Below are 25,402 nucleotides of genomic sequence, written 5' to 3'. Positions count from 1 at the left end.
AGGGCCAAGGGATGATCTGTGCTCCACTCTTCCATCTCAAAATGCCCGGCATCGCAGACTTGCACATTCAACCCCTGTCCTGATCCTGGCTCGAGTCTTGTTGGCTTGGGTTATTGTTGGGCAAACATTTGACGACTCTCGAGGTTCTTTGTTGAAACATATATATGCACGTCCGTTGAGTGTTTATACTTACAAAGTTATACAAACCATGATAAGTTTCCCATCCCAATGTTACCCAAACGCCTTGGCTCCTATAGTGCTCCGTACTGCAATGCATCTCATCCACAGCTCACTTTTTGGCTTCTCGTCTACTCATCTCTGAACAGCCACCTACCGCCAGGTCGCATAGCTTCCCTGTACCTGTCTTGAACAGTCTGCTTCTCTCGTTTGGCAGCCTCCTCTCTCTCAGCCTCCATCTCTTGGGTGCTGGGGAAATCTGCATTCCAAAATCCTGGAGGACTCCGCATCCTCGAGTAATGGTATCGATGTTTTCCGTACTTGTTTGCGAGTTCCTGAGTCTTGGCCTCAATCCAGAGCTCATCTCTCTCCTTCTTGTCCATCGTCCCTAGTCGATACGCAAAGTTGCCCAAGTACTCCTCCAGCAACTTCTGCTCTTCTTGTCGCTGAGCTGCCGTAAGAGGCGGATCTGGGCGTTGCGAGATGGCAAGAGATCGAAAGTGCTTCCCGCAGCAATGCATGTCTGTACAGCCTTGCATGCGAGCCCTTTCATCCCTGTCACGAATCACGTCAGAGAACGCAAAGTCATGACCGTCATTGGCTTGTGGGTTGATCTTGAAATCGTCGGGCCGCAGCTCCGCCACTGGTTTATTTCGCAACGCAGACGTCGTGCCTCTCTTAGAGGCCAACGGAGATCGCGTGTCTTGCGGTGTAACCTTTGCACTGAGAGCGCTGGCGCGATCAGATGCACCCGTCGGGCGAACAGGAGTCCTGTCTTTGACGCGTCCTTCTCGATCAAAAGGGAGTACCCGTCGACCTGGAATTGCCAGGCCTTCTGAAAGAGTGCTTAGCCTTGCTGGTGCTCGAGGTGTCGGACGGGCTACGGTTTCGTTTTCCTGAGCAGCAGGACTGTTTAATAGCGTATCCAGTCGTCCCTTAGGCGCTTGATTCGTACTATTTCCAGTTTTCCTGTATGCTTCGCCATCTTCGGCTACGTTTGATATGCCACGATCCAGTCCCTTTCTAAGGGGTGTGGTTGGCTTATCACCGCCTGATCGCACACTCCGTCGGTTGACACTGAGTGGTGTAAGGGCTGATTTTCGTTCCAAGGGCCGAGCTGTTTGTGGTTCAGGATCCGGCCTGACAAATAGGGTCCTGGGTGTTGCAGTCGCAAAGGCTTCGCTCTGTATCTGGTCCCGGCGTTGTGACTCTTCCATCTCCCTGCGTTTCCTCGGGGTTAACAACTTTTGTGCAACGTCTCCAAGATCTATGCTCTCTTGTGGAACAAGCGTAGCTGGACCGACTGGTTGAATAGGACTCGAGCTGTCGTCGATCGGTTCCAGCTTGACCTTTTGTAGAGGTGATTCGTTGGGGTCCCCATCGTTCCGTTTCCTCTTCTTCACAGCTCTCTCGGAAACCACAACAGGCGTGTCGGATGATGGCTCCTCCTTAATTTGCGTGTGCTCAACATCCTCTTGGGCCGGTAATTCGGGCAGTTCATCTCCTTGGCCAGATTCGACCTCGCTCGCCGTCGCATCCGAGCTGGGGTTAGCAGCAGTAGTATCGGCCAGAGGAGGAGGATTCTCGGGTCCTAGTGATGCTGCGGCCAAGGGAGGTAATTCCAGGTCTGCTTGCTCGAGCCCAGCCTCGGATGTGAAGCTGGTGTTTGGGCTTGGGTTGGCGTCTTCTGTCCTGGCTGCTGGAAGTGTTGTCGCCCGGCTGCCCCTGTTTTGACGATCCGTAATGCTGATTCCATGCTCTTCCTCGGCTGCCTTGATCTTCTTCTCCAGTAATGTGGCGTGGGCAACCCATCTGTCACGTTCCTCCTTTCTTTTCCGAAGCGCGTCCTTGGCTTTTTTGAAGTTTTCTGAGAGCGCGTTAAACTTGAGACTGACCCTGGCGCACTCCGCCTTCCAGTCCGGTTCACTGCTAGATGAGCTGCTTCTGGAAGGTGCTGGCTGTGGTGATGGTGCTGCTTCGGGGGTTTTCGCGTCTCCCGTTGCCTTGGTTGTTGCCTTCTGCAATTTCTCTTTCAAACGAGCATTTTCAGTCGTCAAGTCAGAAACCTGCGCCGCGTGATCATCTCTCTGCTGGAGAGCTTCATCAAGCTCCCGTTTCACCAGCTCAAGGTCTACGGCCGTGTTAGCGAGACATGTTCTGTCGCGTTAATCGATTAATGACGTACCTGCAGCGATCTGTTGATCGACGAGATCGCACGCACTGGAGATGGCATCAAATAGAGCCGGGCGGCCGCTAGCAAACCAGCTTGTCATTGTCTTGTAGCCGTCGATACAATCGACATTTCTCTTGGGTCTGACTTGAACGGTGCGTTGAGACGTCTGGAGCCGACAGGGTGTGATGTAAGTTGGACGCGTCCCCACATGGCCGGCCGACGCGGCGATCTGTGGATGCCATCGCGACTCGGCCCCACGTGACGCGTAGCCTCATTAAGACGGAATCGATTTGATGATTCCTCAAAGCGATAATAATTAGCAGAAAACTGAATTCACTATCGCGAGCTGATCATTTACTATTTATGGTTTGCGTGAAAGTGCCTGAAATATTTTGGTCTTGGTTTCATCCAGTGTTTCTCAGCTCCAGCCTGGGCTTCCAACTTACACACGTCAAGGATATTTCGTGGACAATCAATAGGCAATGCATGAGGATTGACGTGGATAGCCCATCAGAGTGTGATCTATCATTTATTCTATTTTACAGTATTTACCATCTATCCGCTCGGTGATATTACAAAAACGTCTCAAAATCCGCATTATCCGCGCTCAATCATCTCTGTCTTTCACAAGACTCCAGCACTTCCTCATCCCTGTCCCCATTGACTCATCGTCTACCTCATCACTTGACGCCCATCTGAGGCGGCTCTTTTTAAGTGACTCGGAGTCTGAGAGCCAATCGTCATCTTGGAGAGAGAACAGGTGGACATGCATCGTGAGCTTTAGGTGTGAAAAGAGCCACGGCACGCTGCCCAGCTCACCAACATGCTTGGCCTTTGACGTCTTGTAGCCATGCTCGCCACCTATTTTGGAGAGGTACGCGAGTGCCTTCGACTTTCGTTTGGCAGATGTGTTTCCCTCATTTGAGTCTTGCAGGATGTAACTGGGAAATTCCCATAATCCAGCGAGGAGTCCTTTTTCAGGGCGCTTTTGGACCAAATACTGCCCGTCGCTGTGGCGGATGACACAGACAAGTGTTTCCTCTTCCCTCACAGCCTTTTTGATCACCTTGAGAGGGAATTTCCGGGCGTGATCCACGATGGTCTCCATGTCGCGGGCACTGAGAGTCGACTTGACCTTGTTCGAGGAAGATTTCTCGATAGCTGGTCCCTTGAAGGCGAACGACGCTAATGTCAGTTGCTTGCCTTGAGATCCATTTGCCTTGGTCTTTTTGGCACTTTTGACATCTTGAGCAGCGTCTTCCTCAGCATCCTCAAAAGGCTCGCAGAGATGACAGGCGTCCTCGATGTCGTTGAGCTTGGTGTCTCGGCTGTCCTGAGAGACCAACGTTCTTCCTTCTGCATAGGCTCGACAAGTCGATGTGATGGGGCATTCAGCACAATTTGGCTTTGGTACACAAACAGTGCTTCCAAGTTCCATGAGGGCCTGGCCCCATCTTCCAGGTCTATCGCTTGTCTCGACTTCCTCACCATCCGGGGTGTCTGTCTCATCTCTCGCGACAGCCCTCACGAGAGCATCCGCAGCAGCCCATAATGCGTCAATAACGACCTTGGTTGTTTTGACGTTGCCTAATAGCCCTAGTTGTCTGCTCAGGACACGTAGGACATTGCCGTCAACCATAGGCGCAGCTTGTCCAAAGACAATGGCTGAGATGGCCCCTGCAGTGTATCTCCCAACACCGGGGACCTTGGCCTCGAGATCTTGAGTGCAGGACGGCAAAAGCCCCTTCATCGCAGGGTCCTTCACTACTAACTTTGAGGCCTCGTGGATCCTAGTTGCCCTGCTGTAGTAACCCAATCCACGCCAGGCACTGAGGACGTCATCAGCACTCGCAGCGGCCAAGTCGTGGATGGATGGCCATTTGGTCATCCACTTGTTCCAATAGTCGATGACCACGGCGACTCGCGTCTGCTGTAGCATAATCTCGCTGATCCAGACCTCGTACGCCCGCCTCTCTAGAAGATTGCGCAGGTCATCTGGTTGGTGATCCTTTGGATTAATCCATGCTTTTCGCCAAGGCATGGAGCGTTTGGTACTGACACCGTCGAACCAGTCAAGGAGAGCCTTTCGTGAGGAGTAGTCATCTAGCATAAGTGGTCGATGATATGTGAGATTGTGTCGTCGAGCTGGTGGTGCACATGGTGTTTGACTTGTCTTTCCGTTGCTGCCAAATATTTGTTCATGGAGCTTGTTGTTGTTTGCTTTGGTGCTCCTTGAAGACTGTGTCTTTCGCCGTTTTGGTGCAGGGGCTTCGGGCTCAACTTCTGGAGTCGCGTCTCCCTCAGACGCGTCGTGGTCCTCATATTGCGGGCTTGGATGCCGTTTTATCGCGCGTTTATTTGTTTCAATTGGCCTTTCATTCTCATCATCGGAGCCTATTTGCGATGAAATCTTTCTCGAGGCGTTGAGTGCGCTTGAGCGCGTTGCCCGCGTTGCCCGCGTCCTGGCCACGGTGCTCATTCTGCCGGTGATTCGGTGAAGTGATGAAACTGAGTCAAGCAGTGAGTGGGTGAAACGTCAGATGCCTGTGTATGCATGTTCCATATCGGATAAAAAACTCTATCAGCAGCGATATCGCATTATGAAAAGAAATGGTTGAGTTTGCTTCAAGGAGGAAATGTTTTGGTGTTGAACGGCGAGAACCACTCGCTAGGACTCAGTGGCTAGCGCGCCAAAATAGCACTGAAACAAAATGACGTTCTTGACTGGCGTTTGTTAGCCATGGATGAAATCGTCCACAAGCAACCTCGAAGATAATTTCTGTCAAGAGCTTTTGTACCCCAGACTTTTGTTTGCCTAGTATTTCCGCTCCTACAATAGGTAAAAAGGGCATGAGTCCATTAATTGATGCGCAGGCCAAGCCCTCTCTGGGGCGCCTCTCTCATCTATATCGGGATGGATGCTCGCTGCGATTGTTGGGTTCGTGTTAGGCTGCAGGGCCCCTCTCACTCACCTCTCTCCGTCTCCAGCTGCATCTCAGCTTGATCTAACATATTATCGAACTCAAGACCGAAACCCTCAAAGACCCCGATTGCTGTTGCAATGCCATCGCCGAATCTTTGCACCTCGTGTTCCGGCGTCTTTGAGGGACATTATGTGCCCTCAAACGCGCTGCAAGAACGCAATCTACTCGCTCTCGAGGGGGCCGCATTTGTTCCTTCAGGATTCACAACAGGCACGACGGAATGGAGAGTAAGGCTAGATTCTGGCCCAGGTCCGGATGATCCTCTAAAGCCATACGCCCATCATACAATACAAGCTCTGGAGGAGTCTGCAAATGCTTGCGTGCTCTGCGCCATGATCTGGCTGCGGCTGCAGCAAGACATTCACCCCGTAACGTTGGCAGAGCTACAGAAGAATGACGTTGTCGGTATCCCGGCTATCGAGGCAAGAGAGACTTCTTATTGCGGCAGTTTCGTTCTTGGAATATGTTTTTCGAAAGTTGAAGGCGATAAGCTTGTTGGGCGCCAGTTCCATTCGTTTCGTGCCTTCAAGGCAATCAGTAAGCCTCGAGGCTCTTCCTATTTGCTACCAATAATAACGAGTAAAGAAATAAATGCAGACAATAGAGATACTTGGAGGCCCAAGTTTGACCGACAAGTAACACTGGAACGCATCAGGACCTGGCTCGAGTTGTCTACCCAAAGCCTGAACTTGGCACCTCGGTTACCAACGAGATTGCTTCATTGTCAAGCATCTGCACCTTCTAAAGACCCGATAGTTAGGCTTGTCGATACTCACGATCTGGGCCCGTCGACTAGATATGCTGCCCTCAGTCATCGTTGGGGCGAAATACAACCGCTCATGCTGAAGCATGAGTTGGTCGATGCCTTCTACTCCGACATTCCCTTTACGGCCATCCCGACTACTTTCCAAGACGCAATCAAGTTAGCCAGCACCCTGGATATCCAGTACATCTGGATTGACTCCCTCTGCATCATTCAAGATTCAAAGGAAGACTGGGATATTGAAGCCGCACACATGGCATCCGTCTATTCTCAGGCGTATGTCACTATCTCTGCCACGGCTGCCAAAGATTCATCTGCAGGGTTGAAGCAAGACTCGATGCTAAAACACCCTTGCGAAATCACACCGACGTGGACTGGCTTCGAGGACTCTGAAATGCCAACGACAACAACTATGAGGCTCATCGACAGATCTGCTTTCTGCGACCAGGTCTTATCGCAGCCCCTTTTCCGTCGAGGATGGGTCTTTCAGGAATGGATTCTCTCTCCAAAAACTCTTCACGTTGCTAGTGACCAGCTCTGGTGGACATCTGCTTCCGACATGACTTCTGGGGGATTTGCCTCGCACGAGACGTGCGAAGGGTTTGCCTTTGACGTTAAACAACAGTTCACCCGCACCATGCCCCTTGGAACCCTCTACTTAATGGGAGGCAAGAGCGCCGAGAGCCTACGGCCGGTCTGGCATCAGCTTCTGCAGGATTACCTATCGCGATTTTTCACCTTTGAGTCGGATCGTCTGATTGCCTTTGCTGGCATCGCGTCTCTGTATCAGACTCTGGCACGAGTACCCCCGGGCTCATATCTTGCGGGTATCTGGCGCCAATCACTACTTCGAGATCTCCTTTGGACTGTAAGAGATGGGAGAAAGGTGTCTCCTCCACAGAAATACCGAGTTCCATCGTGGTCGTGGGCGTCAGAGGAACCAACCCATACCCTGTCTGGGACATTTGGCATTGGCAACATCAACTTGAACGCGGATCTCGAAGAGGACGAAGAGCCTTGGGTCCCTGCTGCAGAAGTCATAGAAGCGTCGGTCCAGACAGCTGGGCCAGAGCTTGGATCTGTTTCTGGAGGCCATCTCATCCTCCAAGGCCCACTGATCAAAGCTCGACTCGTGCTCAAGGTTGAAGATCTCACCGGCCAATTTACACCTGAGCAGGCTGCAGAGTTTCTTCCAGGGGGGAATTTGCGATATGTTCGAAACCTGGTGACTCCGACTACGGAGAAAAGTTCGGATATCGATGACTTGGAAGTCTCTACATCACCTTCCAAGGCTGATCTCGATGACGTTTTCCCGTTCGTTCCATCCAATGGAGAAATGACCATATACCTTGGTGTCCTTCACTGCAGAGTGGACCTGGAGGGCTCCGCTGAGAGTTATGCCTTGGCTCTTGTGAGCGGATGCGAGAAGGGGGAGTATCGGAGGATTGGGTACGTCAATGTTCAGAGGACCATTATGGGCTCTTGGATAGACAATCGGGACTGGGGAGTGTTTGATCCTCTCACGGATCGAGGAGAATATCTCAGCAAGGGTGAGCAACCTGGGATGTATAATTATCGTATTGTCTAAGTCTGTTGGCAAAGGAAATATCTATCTCTCATTATTAGAAAGGAAAGGTGGGAGGACTTGGCCACTATCGATCTTCATCCCGACCTGGCCAAAGAATCTTTCTGCGAATAACGGCAGATACCTGCGCATACAAGACCATGAACCAAAGACCCACGAGACAAATCGTCATGACAGTCGATACCCATCTGATCCCCGGGCTCTCCAACTGCTCCCCGATCTGCGCCGTGGCAAGGGTGAAGCCAACGTTGGGAAACACAAACGCCCACCAAGTCATGCTATATCTCAGCCTCCACTGCAGGGCCGAGGAGAGGACAGCTAGTAGGCTGAATGAAAAGAACCAAAACGCTATGCACCAGATCCAGATGGAAACCCAGAGGGCGAGGATTTGTAGTACTTGGGGAGCCATGGGATATGTCTTGAAATATCCGTAGTCTTCCGGGATCGATTGAGCCATGCCGATGAGGGCTACAGAAGTGAAACCTGCAGGTCCAACGGCAAGGAACATTCCGGGTCGCATTGCTGGTGCTGGCAAACCGTCCTGCATCAGCCGGCCGAGGTACAAAGGGTAGACAAGCGTTGCCACGGTCCAGCCGAGGCCTTGGTACGTGACTCCAGCCACCAAGATAGGCATCCGGTGCTCAGGACTTTGCGACGGCATTATTGCAGAGGCTAAGGTGCCCGTAAGCATGGCCGGAAAGATGGGCAATATCCAACCCGGCGTCATGGAGTGGATGGGCAGGTGGGCGCCTTTGAAGAGGACAAAGAACTGGACGATTGCTGAGAGAGTCGAGAGAGCCGTGTACAGCCAGAAACATACTCGCAAAGCAGTTGCTAGCCAAGAACCGGTTTCAGGGAGGCCGTAGGCTGCCGTGTTTGTCAAGATGGTGGCGACGCTGAGGAGAGAGCAAGGGAAGAAGAGGCTCTCTGTCGGATGCAATAGGCTATTTCTCAAAGCCCTATCCGTCGTCGAGAAGCGAACAATAAGACCAGCAACAATACCAATGAAAATAATAATGGCAAAGATGAAAAAGATTTTGCCAATGACCCGCAGCCCATCAAACTGGTTCGGCGTGCTGTGCAGCATCAGCGCAATCCCTCCCGTGCTCATGACAAACGTGAACCACGCCCAGGTCATGTGCTTGATGCGCTCGAGCATGAAGACGCTCGAGAGGGAGTCAGACGACCTGAGGCGCTGGTCGGCGGCCCTCGTGTGGCCCTCTTCCCAGTTGTCCTTCTTCATGTTCTCGGCGTGCTGCGCGACCGACGGCCACTGGGTGAGGGTACCGCCGAGTGTCCCGCCGGGGGACGAGTTGGTGAGGGCTATCATTGTGGATGATACTCTCGGGTGCACGATTAAGGGAGGATAGGCCTTATCAATTGGTAGAGCCTCATATCTGGAGGTGGTGGTGATGTTGAGGTGGAAATTGTTTGACTTCGGCAAACTCGGTCGGCGGAAATTCGTCAGTTATTGGTCAGCCTGCCCCAGACGGTGGAATGTTGACGAGATGGCACTCGGTAATTGCAGGGTTTAAAAGACGAAAAGTATAAACATTTAGCGAGGGAAATGGTTCAACTTGGCAGAATCGCTCCCATTTACTTTTATGTGTAAATCTGGAGTCTTGATCTTGGACTGTAGCGCCGCTTTAAAGTGGCCCTGTTTATCGTCTCGGGTGGTCCGACGATGACCTCACCACACTCTTTGAAACGTGGACTGCTGTCTGATGAACTTGTATCGACTGCCTGGGTATGCTGGGTTATTAATATCTTAAAAGCCCATTGTATGTTAAGTTTCACCTGACTGTTTGGCTACGACTAGGACTACCTATTCGTAGTAGACACTTATTAGCGTCTCCTCCCTTTTGACATACTAGTGACTTTAGAATAAGAAAAGAATCTTCAAGGCAAAGCGGAGTTTTATTATCGACCGTCTCATTCTAAAATCGGGGTATTCTGTGTATAGGCTTCAAGGACGTTGGGCAAGTTGCGACTATGCAATCGTTCATATAAATCAAGGCAACACGTCTACGCGGCGCCATGCATCATTGCTCAACCGGCAATAGGGAAATTGCTGAAAAAGTCAGGAAGGGTATACCACCTCAACTCGTCAAACTCAGTCTCAGAACCGTACTCCCGTGTGTTCAGAGTCAGGGCCCAGTCAATGGTTCCTCGACTCTCAACATAGACCCGGGCACCTGACAGTGATCCGTCACGGTTGCTGGAAACACGGCCACCAGTTCCCCAGACAGCTGCCATTGTTAGCAAAGCTCTTTGCAAAAGCTAGAAAAAGAATTTCACTTACCGTGTGAGCCAATAAACTTGGCAAGGGAGCTGGCACCTGCAGCCATGGCAAATGTTCCAGCACACTCCTCCTTGACGGCGCCATCTCCTCCATGAGGTCCAGGGACCAGTTTAGCTGACTGAGGGTGAACGGGATCTTGACCAGTGTTCTTGCTCTCCTGGACGATGCGGTCCTCTGTGTGCTTGCTCGCCGCCGTTTCGTAGAGCTTCACGTTGAGACCATCGAGAATGTTCTTTTCCAAAAAGTCAAGATAGGGCACGCCAGTAATGTTGGTAACAACGTAGCTCAGAAGCATGGGCCCATAGTTGGAATATGCCGAATAGTCTCCCGGAGTGAAATCAAGAGGCTTAGCAACCACATATTCGATCACATCGCGAAGGGTGGCAGCCTTGGCTCCCTTTGTTGGAAGAGACTGCGCAATCTCGCGAAACATGAAACTGGGATCTCCTGACATGGACCGGTCGTATCCCCCAGTGTGATCGAGGAGATGCTGGACGGTGATGTCGTTTGCGCGAGAGTCGGCCGGCTTGTAGCCAAGAAGATCATAGACTGGTGCTGAAAAGTTGAGCATGTCGTGCGAAACCAGCCAGTCGATAGATGCATGCAAAAACATCTTGCTCACGCTGGCCAGTAGAAAGATGTCATCAGGTTCAACAATGGCCCGGTCATCCTCTGCCCACGTATAGCTTCGCTCAGCAATAGTCTTCCCCTGAAGTGCAACAGCAAACTGAGCCTGTCGAACTCCATTCTTCTCCATGAAGCGGCGCATGATGCCATCCACTTCCTTCTCCGCCGCCTTGTTGTCTTCGAAGCCTGTTATCTCTCCTCGAACGTTCCAGTGTCGAGGCTTTGGAGAGAAACGCTCTGCGAAAACGACCGTGAAGCGTTCGCTGGAGCCAGATCCGCCACCTTGAATGTCAATAGGGTAAAGACCCTTGGCTCTCTCAGTCTCAATCTTCTCCTTGAGCTCAGTCTTGGTCAGATCGACAGCGTGCGACCATTTCCCAACGCTGGTGTCAACAAAGCTTGGTGTGATGATGTGGTCTTCGGAGAGGAACAGTCTAGATGGTCTCCAGAAACGCTTCGCTGTCTCAGCCTCGAATGTAGATGCAAAGTTGATAGTGAAGCTCGGAGTGCTGTACTGAATTGTCGTCTGCTCGTTCCCAATATTCTCGTGACCCAGGATACAATATCGACGTTCTTCAGAGGTTCCGAACATTCGGAAGCCTTTTACTACCACGTCAATGTTGCCTGTCGTGTTGGAGAAAGCCCAAGGGTTCTCTAGCTCGCATGACTGAAACCAGTTGGCCACATTGATGTTTTCCATCACACCCGCAAAAACAGCGCTCTCAGCAGGGCCAGTGGCAGAAACTTGAGTCGACACATACCCCCTCGACTTCCACGTTTCAAGCCAAGCGTTATATGTAGCTTCGTCGGCATCGTGGATAATTTCAAATGATGGACCTTCTTCTTGCACCCAGATAGCTGCGTAGTTGGCATTGTCCGGCGAGCCGTATGAGCTTAGTGAGACGATGCGATAGCCATCTGCTTTCAAGGCCTTGCTTTTCTCGGCATGAGTAGCACCATCCACGCTGTAGTATGATTCGACATGGGAAGTGAGGTTGGAGCGTCGTTGATTAGGGAGGGCAGAGCTGAAAGAACATAACGAGAGGACTGACGTCAAAAGACGCCGCAACGAAAGTGAATGCATCGTCAAAGAGAGTGTGATAGTGACTGATAACAATGCTGAGATATCATGATGAGGAGGTGAACTCGACCTATAAATGAAGCCGTGCTCCCTGGTTCGGGGATTCTAGAATAATAGAAGTTTCAAGATCCCTGCTGCAATATGGGATACGAGCCATGCCGAGAGTCTAAGCTCGCTCGAACTAACCGCGATGATACAATTTACCGATCCGATGCCCCATCACCGTCGTATTTGCTCCTAAAATTGGGTCGCCTACTCCGGAGTCTCCAGTTGTGACATGATCATGTCGGTAGATGAGGCTCCCCTGAAAGGGCCGAGTAGGCATATGTAAGCGGACATTCCGCGATGGCCTTTGAATTGTCTCATAAACGGAAAAACTATTTTCGTTTAAAACTTCCTGGTCATGTCGCCTCTTGCATGTCAAAACTACCCAGGAAGCCAGAGAAAAGGTCATGTTGCTCATCCGTGTACTCTGGTAATGACATGGCGGCCTCGACTGGCCATTCATCCATGCCATGACCGAAAGAGAATGAAAAATCCAGCTTGTTCGCAGTATAATTCTCTGCAAACCCTAGCTGTCCTTGAGGGTCTAGGGTCTGTAGAGACGGAACCTGCAACATGTCCATATCAAAACCAACGCCAGAGGCTTCGAGAGTTTGAGATTCACACCCCTGAAAAAGCTCAGCAGAAGGAGCGGGTAGGCGCTGGGAATGTTCACGAGTATCGCTCGTCTGGCTACGGTACTCGCCTTTGGAATTTGTGACCGCGGCTGAGGGGATGATGCTGTCTCTCGTGATGCTGACGGCGCCAAATGATGGAATCATAATTCGGAGAGAACGATTAGGGGTACGACGGTTCCCTGTGCCGCTGAAGTCACCGTAGAGCCCTGCCTTTTTTGCAGCATCTGCTTCAATACGAGCCAGGGTTGCCACAATTTCGGTTGTCTTTCCCAACACCATGTCACCGCTTTCTTGACCCAGCTCTACCATGAGCTCGATTGTTTCCTGAACCATGGCGCGATCGCTAAGGCGCTTGTGAGCAAGATCATCTTTGACACCATAGGTGTCATGCCATCGACGTAGGTGCGCAAGAAGCAGCGTGAGACAGGCTGTGAAAGCTGAAAAGTCGATGCTTGTACAACAAAAGGCAATCGAGTCCATGCAGCGGAATCGGATATAGCGGCTGAGAAGTTCGCGGCTGGCATTTACACATGTCGACTTGTTGTAGTTCTGCGTGTTCCCACCGTCGAAGAGCATGTGAGGCAGTCGCAGGTAGATTAGCAGACTGAAATGAGTGATGTGAAACATAATGCGTAGAACATCTTCAAGGGCTTCGCCGTCACCCGGTGATTTGATGGGGAGTTGCCACCAGTCGGGAGGCATACAGCGCGTAGCCTTCTCCAGAGTCAAGTCTATGACTTGCAAATCAACAGAGGCTGTACTATCAGACTTGTTGCCTCTGCTAGCAGTGATTCGACTCATGATGATACAGTGAATGCGCTCAAGATAGTCCATTGGACAATCGTTTAGGGTCAAATCTTCAGGGTTTCCGAGACAATCGTCGGGCGTGCCAGGGGGGAGACCAAGCATGAGAGCCAGATACCGATCTTGACTGACAATTCGGTGCCACATGAAAGAAGGGGAGGCCATAGTTGTAGAATTGAGGACTGGCAGATCAGCATCGCCTCCACGGTCTAGCCCTGTTAGTTGGGCTAAGCTTATGGCTCTCCTGAACACCAGCCAGGCACGGCGTAGGTTTCCGGCATTGATGTGGAAGACGCCTTCTAATATGAGGCATTCCAGTCCTTCCAGAGACTCAAGAATCCCATCATTACTCGTAACCAACCGGCAAGCTGTGTCCAGAAAGCGTTGCATCGCTATGGTGAGTAGACAGTTCAGATCCAGTTGAGCAGAATCGAGTGATGTGGGATGTAGATTCTGGATCCCGTGGGCTAGATAAAGGAGAGTTCGAGCAATCAAAACAGGATGGCTTTTTGGATTAGGGAAAGCGGAAAGACGCGAAGCAGGGAGCATTTCTCCTCGGAAGATATCTTCGTATGGTCGGCAGAGAAATTGTAGGAAGGGGGCCGTATTTCCAGCAGCAATTATCAAGTCTGCATCGTGTTGGGATGGTAAAGCGGTATAAAGCTCTCGAGATATGCTTTCGTAGTTGCTGGATTTGGTCTCGGCCAGGTCACGCATAGCTCGCCCGAGGCCATAACCGCCAAAGCTAACCTGACTACTCCGTAACTGGCTGTAGTTATCCCCAGACCCCCTTTTCAAGGCTCCGGGGACAGTGCTAAAGATATCTCTGACATCTTCTTCTATGGATTGAAAAGAAGGTCTTGCGGTGTCTGCATTGCGATAGTCCTTTCCTGGACTTGAGAAGCTGGCCCCGGTGTCGACCAACCTCTGGAGGAGAGCTTCCACTCGTTCGAGTCTGTCTTCGAGACCGTTACTTTTATTTTGGTCTAATCGCTCCGCTCCTGTGGTGAGGTGGTCCGGGAGTTTGCCAGACTCTTCCTCGTATTCTTGAGTTACACATGGTGTCTCCCGTTGCTGACAGCCGACGCATACTTCGCTAGTTGGAGAAGCGAAGTGACACCTGGTTTTTCTCCGCTTGCCTGTAGCAAGGACTGTCAGTGGGCAAGCCATGATGAGGTATATGCACATAATCTTACATTCCCAGCAGCTAGTGGTGCCCTTTCGGATCTTCCTTCGCTTCGGCAATGGCTGTTGGTCCTCGATGGGTGGAGGTCTCCTTGCTGGACGCGAAGATTGGCCTGCCATGTTGCTGCAGCAAACGTATATGGAAGGGAATGAGCATTAAATGGGCTGAAGGATGAAACAGTGTGAACTGAAGAGGGGTCTTTGACGTTGAGTAGATGGATAACGCAGGATTGTTTGGGGAGACGCGACGGCGTGACGTGGGGTTCTTGAGGTCAACGCGCAGTCACGTGGAGGTCAAAGGATGTAACAAGCACTAACACAAGCACAAGTTTGGTGATTTTCAATGCTCAATTTATCGCGAGCATTTCTATGAATGGGCAGGACATGAAGCTACTACGTGCGGGCTGCTTCAATATCTGCGGCAATGATATGGTCGCAGATGATCACAATCGACAAACAACTCAAGGAGCCCCCTCTCCAACAGGGAGATTAACACCATTGACATCCATGGATGCCTCACTCAAAAGCCAGACAATGACCCTAGCAACATCTTCAGGCTCTAACATCTTTGTGTTGACTCCTAACTTTTGAAGTTGCTGCTCCGTCTCCTCCTTGGACATGTGGCCAAAGAACTCCTTTGTCATGGCCGTGTAAGTGTTGCCTTGAAGGTTAGCTTATGTTTTGAACCTGATGAGTAGTTCTTGATGACTTACCTGGCGAGACAGTGTTGACGCGGATACCAAAAGAGTAGACGTCTTTAGCCACGCATGATGTGAAGTGGGCACAGGCAGCCTTAGAGGCACCGTACGCAAACGCACTTGGCCCACGGAGCAGTGAAGCAATGCTTGAGACATTCACAATTGCCGGATGGTTCTCTCTGGGGGCGTTTACCATGGCTGCGACCTGCGCCCGAGTGCAGTACATGACGCCCTGGAGGTTGACACCAAGAACCCGAGCCCAATCCTCGTTCGTCTCTGCGAGAATGGCCGGCTGCTTCTCAGTAAAGGCTGGCTGTGACAGACCCGCGACGTTGGCAGCGCCATGCAGAACTCCGGACTCTGCGATGATGCTGGCTACCCAATCGTCCACCTGCTTTGCGTCCGACACGTCGACCTTGTGAGTGTGGATCTTGGTGAGAGGGTTGATGCGCTCAACCTCCTCCTTGATCTGGCCAAAGTTTCCGTCATTCCAATCTGCGATCCAGATGGCACCCGCTCCGTGCTGGGCGAGAAGGCGAACGGTTGCGGCGCCCATGCCGGAAGCGCCGCCGGTGACGCTGAAGACACGCGAGCCCAGGCTGAAGAGAGAGGCAGACATTGTGTAGCGAGGCGTTATAGAAGCAAGATGTAGGATGGGCGTTGTAGAAAGGCGAGTTTATCTGAAATTTGAAGCAACTCAGGATTGATTGTAGAGATGAGGATGATGGGGTATTGTGGATTGTACAGTTGCCAGTCCAGGTATTTGTACCCGTCTTGATTTTATCCATTGACATAACGATTGACACTCTGAGAGTAAGTCGTATCCCTTCCATCTGCCAGTAACCGAATTGACGGGTTTGGAATTGCCGAACGGGCTCCTCCGCTTTCCTCCGTCCCTCCTCCGTTCCTCCGCCGGCGCTCCGCCGACTTGCCACCGATTGGGCAGAAGACGAGTAAACGACAGCTGCGCTCTTGTACTTTCAGGGGGTTTTTGTATTTCTTTAGAGTCAGGTGTGGTTTGGGATAGGCCAGGCTCTAGTAGGTGAAAGGGGCCACTGTTGTGACAGAGGCACCTGGGCTACGGAGTAATAGCCCAGACGTTTAACAGATGTCTGTTTCCTGCGCAACTATAAAGACCTTCACAAGCCCTTTCTACTCTAAAAACTATCAGACAAAACTCAAAGACTATTCTTCCACCATGACTTCCTTTCAAGTCCCCGTCTTCGATACCTCACGCTTCCCTCTCCCCACCCGTGCCTTCATCGGCGGCGAGTTCGTGGACAGCACCGGCGATGAGAAACATACCCTTATTTCTTCGGTCAATGACCAAATCCTCACGAACGGTTCGAAAGACTTAAATTGGACGGTATGTGGCTAAGCTGACATCTATCAGAACTTCAGTGGTCAAACGCTCGAGACGTTGATCTCGCCGTCGAATCTTCTCAGAAAGGCCTTGCCCTATGGCAGGCCATGAGTAAGGTGAGTTGCTATTCTACATCATGAAACTATTGACGAGCTTTTCTCATGAACCAAAAATACAGGACGCCCGTCGTGATGCCCTTGTCAAGTACGGCAACCTCATCCGACAGAATCGAGAGCAGCTTCACTGGTTGGAGGCAGTGCTCACTGGAAAGGACGCTGGTTTTTGTGGCTTCGAGATTGGCGCCGCCGCCGACCTATTCATCTGTAAGAAGCCACTAGGTAACGAAGGGTTCAGGGTTGACAAGTGTCCTAGACTATGGCAACATGATCGACAAGTTCGATAGTGAAGTCATGGCTGCGGATGAGGATTCCATCAGAGTAGGTTACTACATCTTGCTCCCCCGTGGGGTTTCGTGTCATTTTTAACTTGCAGCAGTACACTCTCCGTCAACCATGGGGAATCTGCGCAGGCATTTGTCCCTTCAACGGAGTCATTGTCACTCTCGCAATGAAAGCAGCGCCTGCACTCGCCTGTGGCAACTCCATTATTATCAAGACCAGCGAAACAAACCCCTTCTCGACCCTATTCATGACATCTCTTGCCATTGAAGCCGGTATTCCTCCTGGCGCCTTGAACTGCCTGGTTGGCGGTGCAGAAGCTGGCAACGCCCTCTCCTCGCACATGGATATCCGCAAGATCAGCTTCACGGGAAGCATCGGTGTGGGTAAGCTCATTCAAATTGCTGCGGCAAAGTCAAACCTGAAGAGCGCCACCTTGGAGCTTGGGGGCAAGTCTCCCATTATTGTGTTTCCAGACGCCAGTTTGGAGGCAGCACTGCCGGCTGTGACCTTGTTTCTCTTGATGAACGGCCAGGGATGCGCTCTTCCAACCAGGCTGTATGTCCATGAGTCTATCGCTGAAGAGTTCATTGGAAAGGTGAAGAAAATAGTTGAAGGTCATGCGAAAACTCTAGGTGGTGATCCTACGGCAGCGAGCACGTACTCCTCACCCCTGTACCATCACCGCCAGAAAGACGTCGTTCTTTCATACATCGAGTCTGGAAAAGCAGAAGCAAAACTCGTCACCGGTGGAAATGCCGTTGGGGAGCAAGGTTGTTACGTTGAGCCGACAATTTTTGTCGATCCAGCACCCGATGCTCGAGTTCTCAGGGAAGAAATCTTTGGACCCGTCCTTGTCGTTGTCAGGTTTTCCACCGACGACGAGGTTTTGAAACTGGCAAATGACACTGAGTACGGACTTGCAGCTTCGATTTGGACAGCGGATATGAAACGAGCGTTGCGGTTTGCCCATAAGCTCGAGGCTGGAAGTGTCAACGTGAACGGAGCTGGTGGTTATCATCCCAGTGTTCCCATGGGGGGATGGAAGCGTAAGTCTCGGTCTTCTCTTGAATGTTTTGACACTAATTTGTCTCTAGAGAGCGGTCAAGGCCTTGAGAATGGCAAGGAAGCCATGCTTGACTGGACTCAGTTGAAGTCTGTTGCGCTGAGAGGGTAGCTCAACCTAAACTTGGCTGGGCTCAAGGTTGGGCAATAGTAGGTATAGTTTTAGGAACAAGTTGTCACCCACTGTCAATCAAGATCGATCTGCAAGTCCGGATCTTCTCATAGGGCCATTCTTGATATCCGCGGCGTGACTCATGTGCCGTCCTGCCGTCTTTTCGCCTCTATTTATGGAAAGGCGGCTGCAGTTTTGGGGGGTTGGATTGGGGGCCGGCGCTTGCGCCCCGCCCCGAACCGCCCGCGACGCTATCGAGGCATGGGTTTGCTGACGGCGCTGATCAAAATGCATAGAGCGTAGTGCAATGTTCAAGTCGGAGAAACGTGAGTTTCATAGATATAAAGGCTGTATAGAACATGAGTTATCTTTACAAGAAGCAAATACCCTCACAGCACATCCAGATAACTATCTACCTAAGTAGCAACTCCTTGCAGCAGAGCCTTGCCTTGTAGGGCGTGATAACCGCGTAGCCTGCATAAGACAGGGATCGAAAACTCGCAGGATTCAAGCCCCATGCAGCAAAAGAAGAAAAGATTGGCGGGGTTGGGACAATTCCCGGCGCGTAAAGGCAATCCCACCGGTTGCTCAGCCAAGATAAGTTGCATGTACCGCTCACTCAAAACCCGTCGGGTTTCGACGCCGGCATATATATATCGCGTCGCCCATCACAGCCGTCCGTACCTGAGGGTTTCTACCGCAAAGACAGACCAGACCAAAATGCCTCGCCCTACACTACATGCTGGCCGTTTAGGCCTTTTGTTTGTAGTTCTCATCATCCTTTGTTTTCACGTCAGCCCCGCAACTGCGCTCACCCGGTCGTTTGCACAATATGAGCACTTTTTTCCAGCCTGGGACTCCCTCATCAAAGAGCAACTCAAAAATGACTGCGCAGCAGAGATAGCCAACTACCGAAACCGATCTGTGACAAGACCCCAGGCCGGATACCAGGTCATCGACTGCATCCTTAATACAACGCCCGAGTTTCGCAAGGCTGAGCTCGCCGCCTCCACTGTCATTCTCGGTCTTGCTCCGGCGGTGCTGCAACTTTTGAGCGCGTCTTATGTCGACACTGCTGTCTTGGCCTTTCGCCGGCCTGGGCTTGCGCTGCTGCTTGCCATGTCCAGTTCCGGAGTGCGTCCTCTATCGGCAACGGAATATGAAGACTTTATCGCCAAGATGGGAACAGACCCCTTCCGAACCAATTTCGGCAACCCACACTCATTCTGGGCACTTCGGGCTGTATCTGCGGTCGAATACTTTATAGCCTGTGCTTCCGTTGCAAACAATGCCTACCTGGCCTACCAACTCAGCGTTTGGGCCGTCTGCACCTTTGCCCCAGCAAACGACTTTCTCCCTGCTGTATGGACTGCCGCCTCGGTCGCTATACACCTCGTCGGGTATGTCGTCGCGAGATTGCGCATCAAAGTGGAGGGGAAAGATGACATTGGCCTCCGCAGCAGCGAATGGAGATGGCTCTGGAACGAACTCAAACCCACGCCCTGGCAGAGCAGATTGGAAGTCAAGAGCGATACAAAGGAAACTGGGTGGTTCTTGGTGTTGATCTCGCTGTTATATGTGGGAACGGCCCTGCAGGCATTCTACGGAACCATTATTCTATCGAGCTTGGTTTTCCTCAGCGTTAGGGACTCGGCTATTGTGGTACTCCGGTTGCTGGCCAGTGCACTTTTTGCTAGAGGTATCTTGATATATGAGTTGGCGGGCTTTAGGACGGATAGAGAGGGACACGGTCCATCCGAAAAGTTGGAGTATACGATGACAGAGCTGCAAGCTCTAGCGCGTTCTGTGTAAAGGGAGATAATCCACGAGTGCTTACTAGGCTTGATGAGCAGACCGATTATTAGATAGACAAAGATTCGATAGAGTAGGGATAACATTTCAGATCTTGCTTCCAGTCTTCATGTCTTTTCAAGGGAAAAAACGGCGAGTCTCATCACTAGCCCGGACGATTTCACCATGTGGCCTGTGCAAGTGTCTCATGCACTTGTTTGATCTTGCATCTCTTAAATCACTGTTCTCTTATAATTTATGAAGCAAATCTCGGAGATGGCGCCAGTTTCTGTCAAGATTGTGAAGAATGCGTATCCGATAACTTCCAGACCAAGATAGCCATCTTCTAAAGCATTAGCACAACGCCTTGCCAAGGTGAATGGCAACCCACATTTGCTCCCCACTGTAAATATTTATATTAAGCAGTCACAATGGGAATGAGATCAGTGAGATGCAAGTCAGCGGGATTGTTTACTTGTTTGTTGCGAGACAACTAGGAAAATGGAGGAAGTCGGGAATGAGTTCCGTCGCCAGGATTGCTTCACAAGCTAGTTTTTCTCCAATCGTGATCAGTGGCCCCTGTGGCCTAATGGCTAAGGCGTCTGACTTCTACTGAGATCATCAGAAGATTGCGAGTTCGATCCTCGCCAGGGGTTAACTTTTTGCGTAATTCTCCACTGCGCTCATCTTTTTTACACTTTGTTTACAATGCATTTACAATTATGATCTTAGTAGCGATGAGCTCTTCTACCACCCGACCTTTCTGGAACTCCCTGCCCCCCGAGATTCGTCTATTGATCCTGCGATGCATTTTCCTCAACTTTGAAAGCAAAGGAACCGCCAGAGCGTCTTCCCTAGCCACTGTGTCCCGAGAGTGGCAATCCTTCGAGGGGGAGACCTTTCGGCGCATAGCTCTTGCTTCACTAGACCTGCCCGCATTTTCTAAACTTGCCTGATGCCTACACTCCCCCCTAGCGTCAAGGGCTTCTCCCTCGACCAGAGCTCGAGATGGGACTCGTGTAAGTTCGCGTCCGCTCCCAAGGCAGTCGAGGGTTTAGCGCGGCTTATGGCAACATCATGCCATCGCTTTACCGAGTTCTCACCTCCTTTGGTGTTCGATTGTTTCAAGTTCCTATGGCAACTTGCCTACGGCACGAAGAATAAAGAGTCGAAGGTGCAGCAGCTCGCCCTCAGGATACCACATCTTCGTCCCCACGCGGGGCAAAAGGTTGTGATAGATTTCCTAGTCATTGCTGCCAGAGCAGCAATGAAGCTACCTCGGATCCGGGTTCTAGAGATATGGAATTCCGGTCCTGGATTTGGATTTTTGTTCCGTTATACCCAAGACAGCCACCGAGCCGCAATCACCTGGCGCGTCATTGGAAGCCAGTTTGTTTTGATGCCCAAGGTAGTTAGGGCGTGGACTAGAGTTGCCTCGAGACGACCACTTGCTGTCGAGAGGATCCCATTCACTGAAGCTGACGGAAATGGGACGAGTTTCAACCGCTTCTCTATTCATCGCCATTTAGCGCTTCGAAGGTTGGTTTTCGACCCAATAACTGAGGCACAGATTGTAGCCGGTATGGCTCTAAGAAGAAGCACTTACCTACATCGCTCTGTATCGGTCAGGTGAGAGCCACAGCGTGGCTATGGCATGTGGTGTAATGGAGAGATATCTAAGCCAGAATATCTGTTGAACTGAAATTCATATGGTTCACCTTCTCATTTTTGTTTGTGAAAGGAAACAACTACCAGATGGCTCAGCTATGGAAAATTTGGGAGGCTCAAATTGAGCGAAACGAGAACTTGTTTTATTTATGAGACTCTATACAAATCGTTAGAGTTATCATTTGGCATTGACATATGACCGTTCGGTAACTATGATACCCTGTCACGCGGGTCAAGGAAACGTCAAAACACCAGCACAAATATATTAGTGTATCCTTCTCTAAACATAATTAATATAAGAAATAAAGAAGAGAGCTCTAAAGTATTATTATTATTATTATGATATATTTCTTATAATTTTATTCTACTTATAGGAAATCATTTATTAAATCTTTGATGAGTTAGTTAATACTCTCTGCCGTTCCGGTGTCTCGTTTATTCCTTAACCGGCGTGCCTGTAGCCTTCAGCCTTTAGATGATGGAATTTCTCATGCCAGATTCAGCCCAACCGCAACGCGGCGCTTAAGCCTGTGCTCCTACAGGCAGCCTTACTCGGTTGCATGAGGCTGTGCAGCGGAGAGCCTGAAATGACCCTCCTCCCCAAAGATTGCTTATTTTCAACCTCTCTATTTCAAACTGACTCGAATTTGTTGCCAGAATCTTCAGATTTCTTGTGGCGCCCGCTTCACTCACCCAGCAAACATGCGCCTCCTCAATACGAAAACCATCGTGGTCGAGTCATTCGACGATGACAAAATCCCTTCGTACGCCATTCTGTCCCACACCTGGGAGGCAGAGGAGGTCACTTTCCAGGACATGGATCTTGGTAGGGCGACAAGCAAAAAGGGTTGGGCAAAGGTCAAGGACAGTTGCTCTATGGCCCGCAAGAATGGATTCGACTACGTCTGGCTGGACACTTGCTGCATCGACAAGACCAGCAGCGCCGAGTTGTCCGAGGCCATCAACTCTATGTACCACTGGTACCAGGAAGCCACAGTGTGTTACGCCTTTCTTGCAGATGTCTCCGATTTAGCTGGGCTCCCCAAAAGCAAGTGGTTCACTAGAGGGTGGACGTTGCAAGAGCTGATTGCCCCCTCGTCAATGATTTTCCTCAGCCAGACATGGGAAGAGCTAGGCACCAAAGCAACACTTGATCAAGTCATCTCAGAACGCACTAGAATACCCAAAGCCATACTTTCGGGGGACCAAGATCTAGAGGCCGCCAGTGTTGCCCAGAGAATGTCATGGGCAGCAGATCGAAGGACCACAAGGAGAGAAGACCTTGCCTATTGTCTGATGGGAATCTTCAGCATCAACATGCCACTGCTTTATGGGGAGGGAGAAAGGGCCTTTATCAGGCTCCAAGAAGAAATCATGAGAGTCTCAGACGACCACAGCCTCTTCGCATGGAAGTATCCAAATGGTCGTGGTGGGCTTCTCGCTGTTAGCCCAGCCGCTTTCAAAGACTCTGGCAACATCATTCCCTGGAATCCCTTCATGCCGTACAACAGTCCCTTCACCCTTACGAACAAGGGAGTTCACCTAGACCTTCCCTTCATTGGCTTGGGCGATAGAGGCACCGGCCTTGCTGTCCTCTCCTGCACCGAGGTTGGCGATCCGGACAAACTGGTTGCGATCTATCTGCGGGACTCATTTCTGACGATGGAACATTTTGAGAGATGCAAGAGCGAACAATTCGACCTGATCAACCTGAAAAAATTCAGACCTGCGCAATATCCAACCAGAAGCTTGTGCATCAGGTTGCGAGGTCGGAGTCAACGACCCAAAGGGGCTTCAGACGAGAAGGCTCAAGATGATCGATCGCGATTCGCTGGCAAACAGTTGACTGGTGAAAGGTTTAGCCAACACATGGACACGGAGCATGAAGAGCAAAAGCAACTCTCGCTCGCCATTGTTCAAGGCCGTGAAGCTGATGTGAAGCGGCTCCTGGCTCTCCCCAACGTCCAGTTAGATTTCAAAGATAATTTCAGGCGCACCCCATTGGCTCTCGCGGCAGAGGCTGGACAGGAAGGCATCGTTAGACTGATGCTGGACCAACGCGACGTCGATATCAACCCGGGGAGACACCTCGAGCGATCGCCGATTACCTATGCTGCAGAAAGAGGACATGAAGGGGTTGTGTGGCAGCTTCTAGCTCGGACAGACATTCACTCTAGTCCCAGTGACTTGCTGTCGGTAGCGGCAGGTAGCGGCCATGAGACTCTACTAAGTCAGCTCTTGGCTAGGAGGGATATCAGAGAGCATCTTACAACCGAAAATTATGCGACAATTCTCTCTGATGCCGCTCAGGATGGGCATAAATCCGTGGTTCGCCTACTACTCAGCTCAGGAAAGGTCCATCCGGATCAGGAGGACGATCTAGGCAACACGGCTCTTTGGTGGGCAGCGGCCAAGGGGCATGAAGCTATCGTCAAGCTGCTACTCGAAACCAGCTGGGTTGATGCTTGCTGCAGGGGTCGTGACGGGACGACTGCTCTCTGGCATGCTGCCTCAAAAGGATACGAAGGGATTGCCAGGTTACTGATCCAACAAGGCACCGATTTAGAATCCCCAGGGAGTGACGGCCGCTCGCCCCTATGTGTAGCGTCTTCCAAGGGATATGCTCCCATCGTGAAAGAATTGCTCTATTTTGGAGCGGAGACAAATCCGAGGAGTGGGTACGATCGCACGGCGCTCATGGAAGCGGCGATCAATGGCCACGACGCTATAGTGAGGTTGCTTCTTGAAAGCGGCGCCGCTATCGATACGAAGGTCCGCATAGAAAGCAAGCCTCGCACCCATCGGTCGGCCCTAGACTATGCGTGCGAGGCCGGCCATGAGAGTGTTGTCAAGTTGCTCCTCGATCATGGTGCTTCCGTTTGCGTTCTGAAACATGCTACCCAGGGGGGGCATGCGGGCATCCTCAAGCTGCTGCTTGAGAAGAGGTCCCATAGTGCTTTGACAGACGATGATATCTGTGCTGTTCTACACGATGCTGTCGAGAACGGGTACTCTGATATTGTCAGGATTCTGTTGGAGGCAACAGAGGACACAGAAGCGGTCCTCCAACCGTTCCACCTTGTCGTCGCAGCCATCAATAGGGATCTAATCATGGCAAAGTTACTACTGGAAAACGACGCAGACGCAAACTCTGCGTGGAACGGAGGCCTTCTCTTTGGCTTTGCTGCTAAACAAGGTTGTGACGAGATCGTCAAGGCGATGCTGCCTGAGCCATGTGGGCAAGACTGGAAGACTCATCTCGAAAAAAAGATCGAAAGCATTGGGCTGGGTTACAAAGTCGGCCGACACAAATCAGATATGCCGGAGCAACAATCACAGTGGAGACGAGCCCACGACTACACCCTATGTCCACTATGGTGTGCCACCGTCAACGGGCACGAGGAGATGGTTCAACTCCTGCTGGAGCACAGCGCCAATCCCGACAGCGTAGTACATAGCTGGGAGAGTGGTGGGAGTAGTAGGACAGTGCTCTACGACGCTGTTCGGCTGAACCACGAAGGCGTCGTGCGCCTGCTACTCTCAAGCGGTGCCTCCCCAAACCTCGGTGGCCGCGGCTTCTCTCCCCTGATCCAGGCTTCGCTCTATTCCACCCGCGACAGCGTTGCAGTAGCGCGGATGCTCCTCGAGAGCGGCGCAGACGTTGGGGTTATGTCATACAACAACGAAACCCCCCTGATGTGTGCCGCCAGGTCGGGCAATGTGGCCGTGGTCAAGCTCTTGTTAACGCATGGGGCGAATCGCAAGGCCAAGAACCGCAGAGGCGAAACTGCAATGTGTTAAGCCTCTAACCATGATGTTACGAATTTTCTCTGGTGAGGCCATCGTGCCGCTTTTGTATCTGCCTATGCTAGTTGCCTCTGAGGATGGTCACTGTTTCGATAAAGGGTTTCGCTTTTTTTTTTCTCAGATAGTTAAGTTTGAATAT

At 51.2% G+C, this 25,402-nt stretch overlaps 9 protein-coding genes across 9 annotated transcripts; 4 read left to right on the top strand and 5 right to left on the bottom strand.

The window, feature by feature from the left end:
• Nucleotides 1-308: 308 nt before the first annotated feature.
• Nucleotides 309-4,460, bottom strand: NCS54_00718900 (Adenine DNA glycosylase; the record flags this gene model as incomplete). The annotated part of the gene is made up of 3 exons (XM_053152621.1): nucleotides 309-2,308; nucleotides 2,363-2,494; nucleotides 3,170-4,460. 3 exons carry the CDS (start codon nucleotides 4,458-4,460, stop codon nucleotides 309-311), a joined length of 3,423 nt encoding a protein of 1,140 aa, XP_053008596.1.
• A 951-nt stretch (nucleotides 4,461-5,411) lies between these two features.
• On the top strand, nucleotides 5,412-7,685 carry NCS54_00718800 (HET domain-containing protein; the record flags this gene model as incomplete). Its single annotated transcript, XM_053152620.1, has 2 exons — nucleotides 5,412-5,871; nucleotides 5,920-7,685. The coding sequence occupies 2 exons, from the start codon at nucleotides 5,412-5,414 to the stop codon at nucleotides 7,683-7,685; spliced, it is 2,226 nt and encodes a 741-aa protein (XP_053008595.1).
• Nucleotides 7,686-7,749: 64 nt separating this feature from the next.
• Nucleotides 7,750-9,012, bottom strand: NCS54_00718700 (Hypothetical protein; the record flags this gene model as incomplete). Its single annotated transcript, XM_053152619.1, has 1 exon — nucleotides 7,750-9,012. The coding sequence occupies one exon, from the start codon at nucleotides 9,010-9,012 to the stop codon at nucleotides 7,750-7,752; it is 1,263 nt and encodes a 420-aa protein (XP_053008594.1).
• A 719-nt stretch (nucleotides 9,013-9,731) lies between these two features.
• NCS54_00718600 (Beta-lactamase domain-containing protein) lies at nucleotides 9,732-11,695 on the bottom strand (the record flags this gene model as incomplete). The annotated part of the gene is made up of 2 exons (XM_053152618.1): nucleotides 9,732-9,931; nucleotides 9,985-11,695. 2 exons carry the CDS (start codon nucleotides 11,693-11,695, stop codon nucleotides 9,732-9,734), a joined length of 1,911 nt encoding a protein of 636 aa, XP_053008593.1.
• A 398-nt stretch (nucleotides 11,696-12,093) lies between these two features.
• On the bottom strand, nucleotides 12,094-13,341 carry NCS54_00718500 (Hypothetical protein; the record flags this gene model as incomplete). The annotated part of the gene is made up of 1 exon (XM_053152617.1): nucleotides 12,094-13,341. One exon carries the CDS (start codon nucleotides 13,339-13,341, stop codon nucleotides 12,094-12,096), a length of 1,248 nt encoding a protein of 415 aa, XP_053008592.1.
• A 1,481-nt stretch (nucleotides 13,342-14,822) lies between these two features.
• Nucleotides 14,823-15,678, bottom strand: NCS54_00718400 (Hypothetical protein; the record flags this gene model as incomplete). Its single annotated transcript, XM_053152616.1, has 2 exons — nucleotides 14,823-15,022; nucleotides 15,075-15,678. The coding sequence occupies 2 exons, from the start codon at nucleotides 15,676-15,678 to the stop codon at nucleotides 14,823-14,825; spliced, it is 804 nt and encodes a 267-aa protein (XP_053008591.1).
• A 579-nt stretch (nucleotides 15,679-16,257) lies between these two features.
• Nucleotides 16,258-17,997, top strand: NCS54_00718300 (Aldedh domain-containing protein; the record flags this gene model as incomplete). Its single annotated transcript, XM_053152615.1, has 6 exons — nucleotides 16,258-16,402; nucleotides 16,453-16,538; nucleotides 16,601-16,745; nucleotides 16,795-16,859; nucleotides 16,918-17,869; nucleotides 17,918-17,997. The coding sequence occupies 6 exons, from the start codon at nucleotides 16,258-16,260 to the stop codon at nucleotides 17,995-17,997; spliced, it is 1,473 nt and encodes a 490-aa protein (XP_053008590.1).
• Nucleotides 17,998-18,708: 711 nt separating this feature from the next.
• NCS54_00718200 (Hypothetical protein) lies at nucleotides 18,709-19,809 on the top strand (the record flags this gene model as incomplete). Its single annotated transcript, XM_053152614.1, has 1 exon — nucleotides 18,709-19,809. Exon 1 carries the CDS (start codon nucleotides 18,718-18,720, stop codon nucleotides 19,807-19,809), a length of 1,092 nt encoding a protein of 363 aa, XP_053008589.1. The 5' UTR covers nucleotides 18,709-18,717.
• Nucleotides 19,810-22,158: 2,349 nt separating this feature from the next.
• NCS54_00718100 (HET domain-containing protein) lies at nucleotides 22,159-25,257 on the top strand (the record flags this gene model as incomplete). The annotated part of the gene is made up of 1 exon (XM_053152613.1): nucleotides 22,159-25,257. One exon carries the CDS (start codon nucleotides 22,159-22,161, stop codon nucleotides 25,255-25,257), a length of 3,099 nt encoding a protein of 1,032 aa, XP_053008588.1.
• Between the last annotated feature and the right edge of the window lie 145 nt (nucleotides 25,258-25,402).

Source organism: Fusarium falciforme, chromosome 5, assembly GCF_026873545.1.
Source record: "Fusarium falciforme chromosome 5, complete sequence".
Classification (NCBI taxonomy): Eukaryota; Fungi; Ascomycota; class Sordariomycetes; order Hypocreales; family Nectriaceae; genus Fusarium; species Fusarium falciforme.
This window is presented reverse-complemented; position numbering and strand designations above follow the sequence as displayed.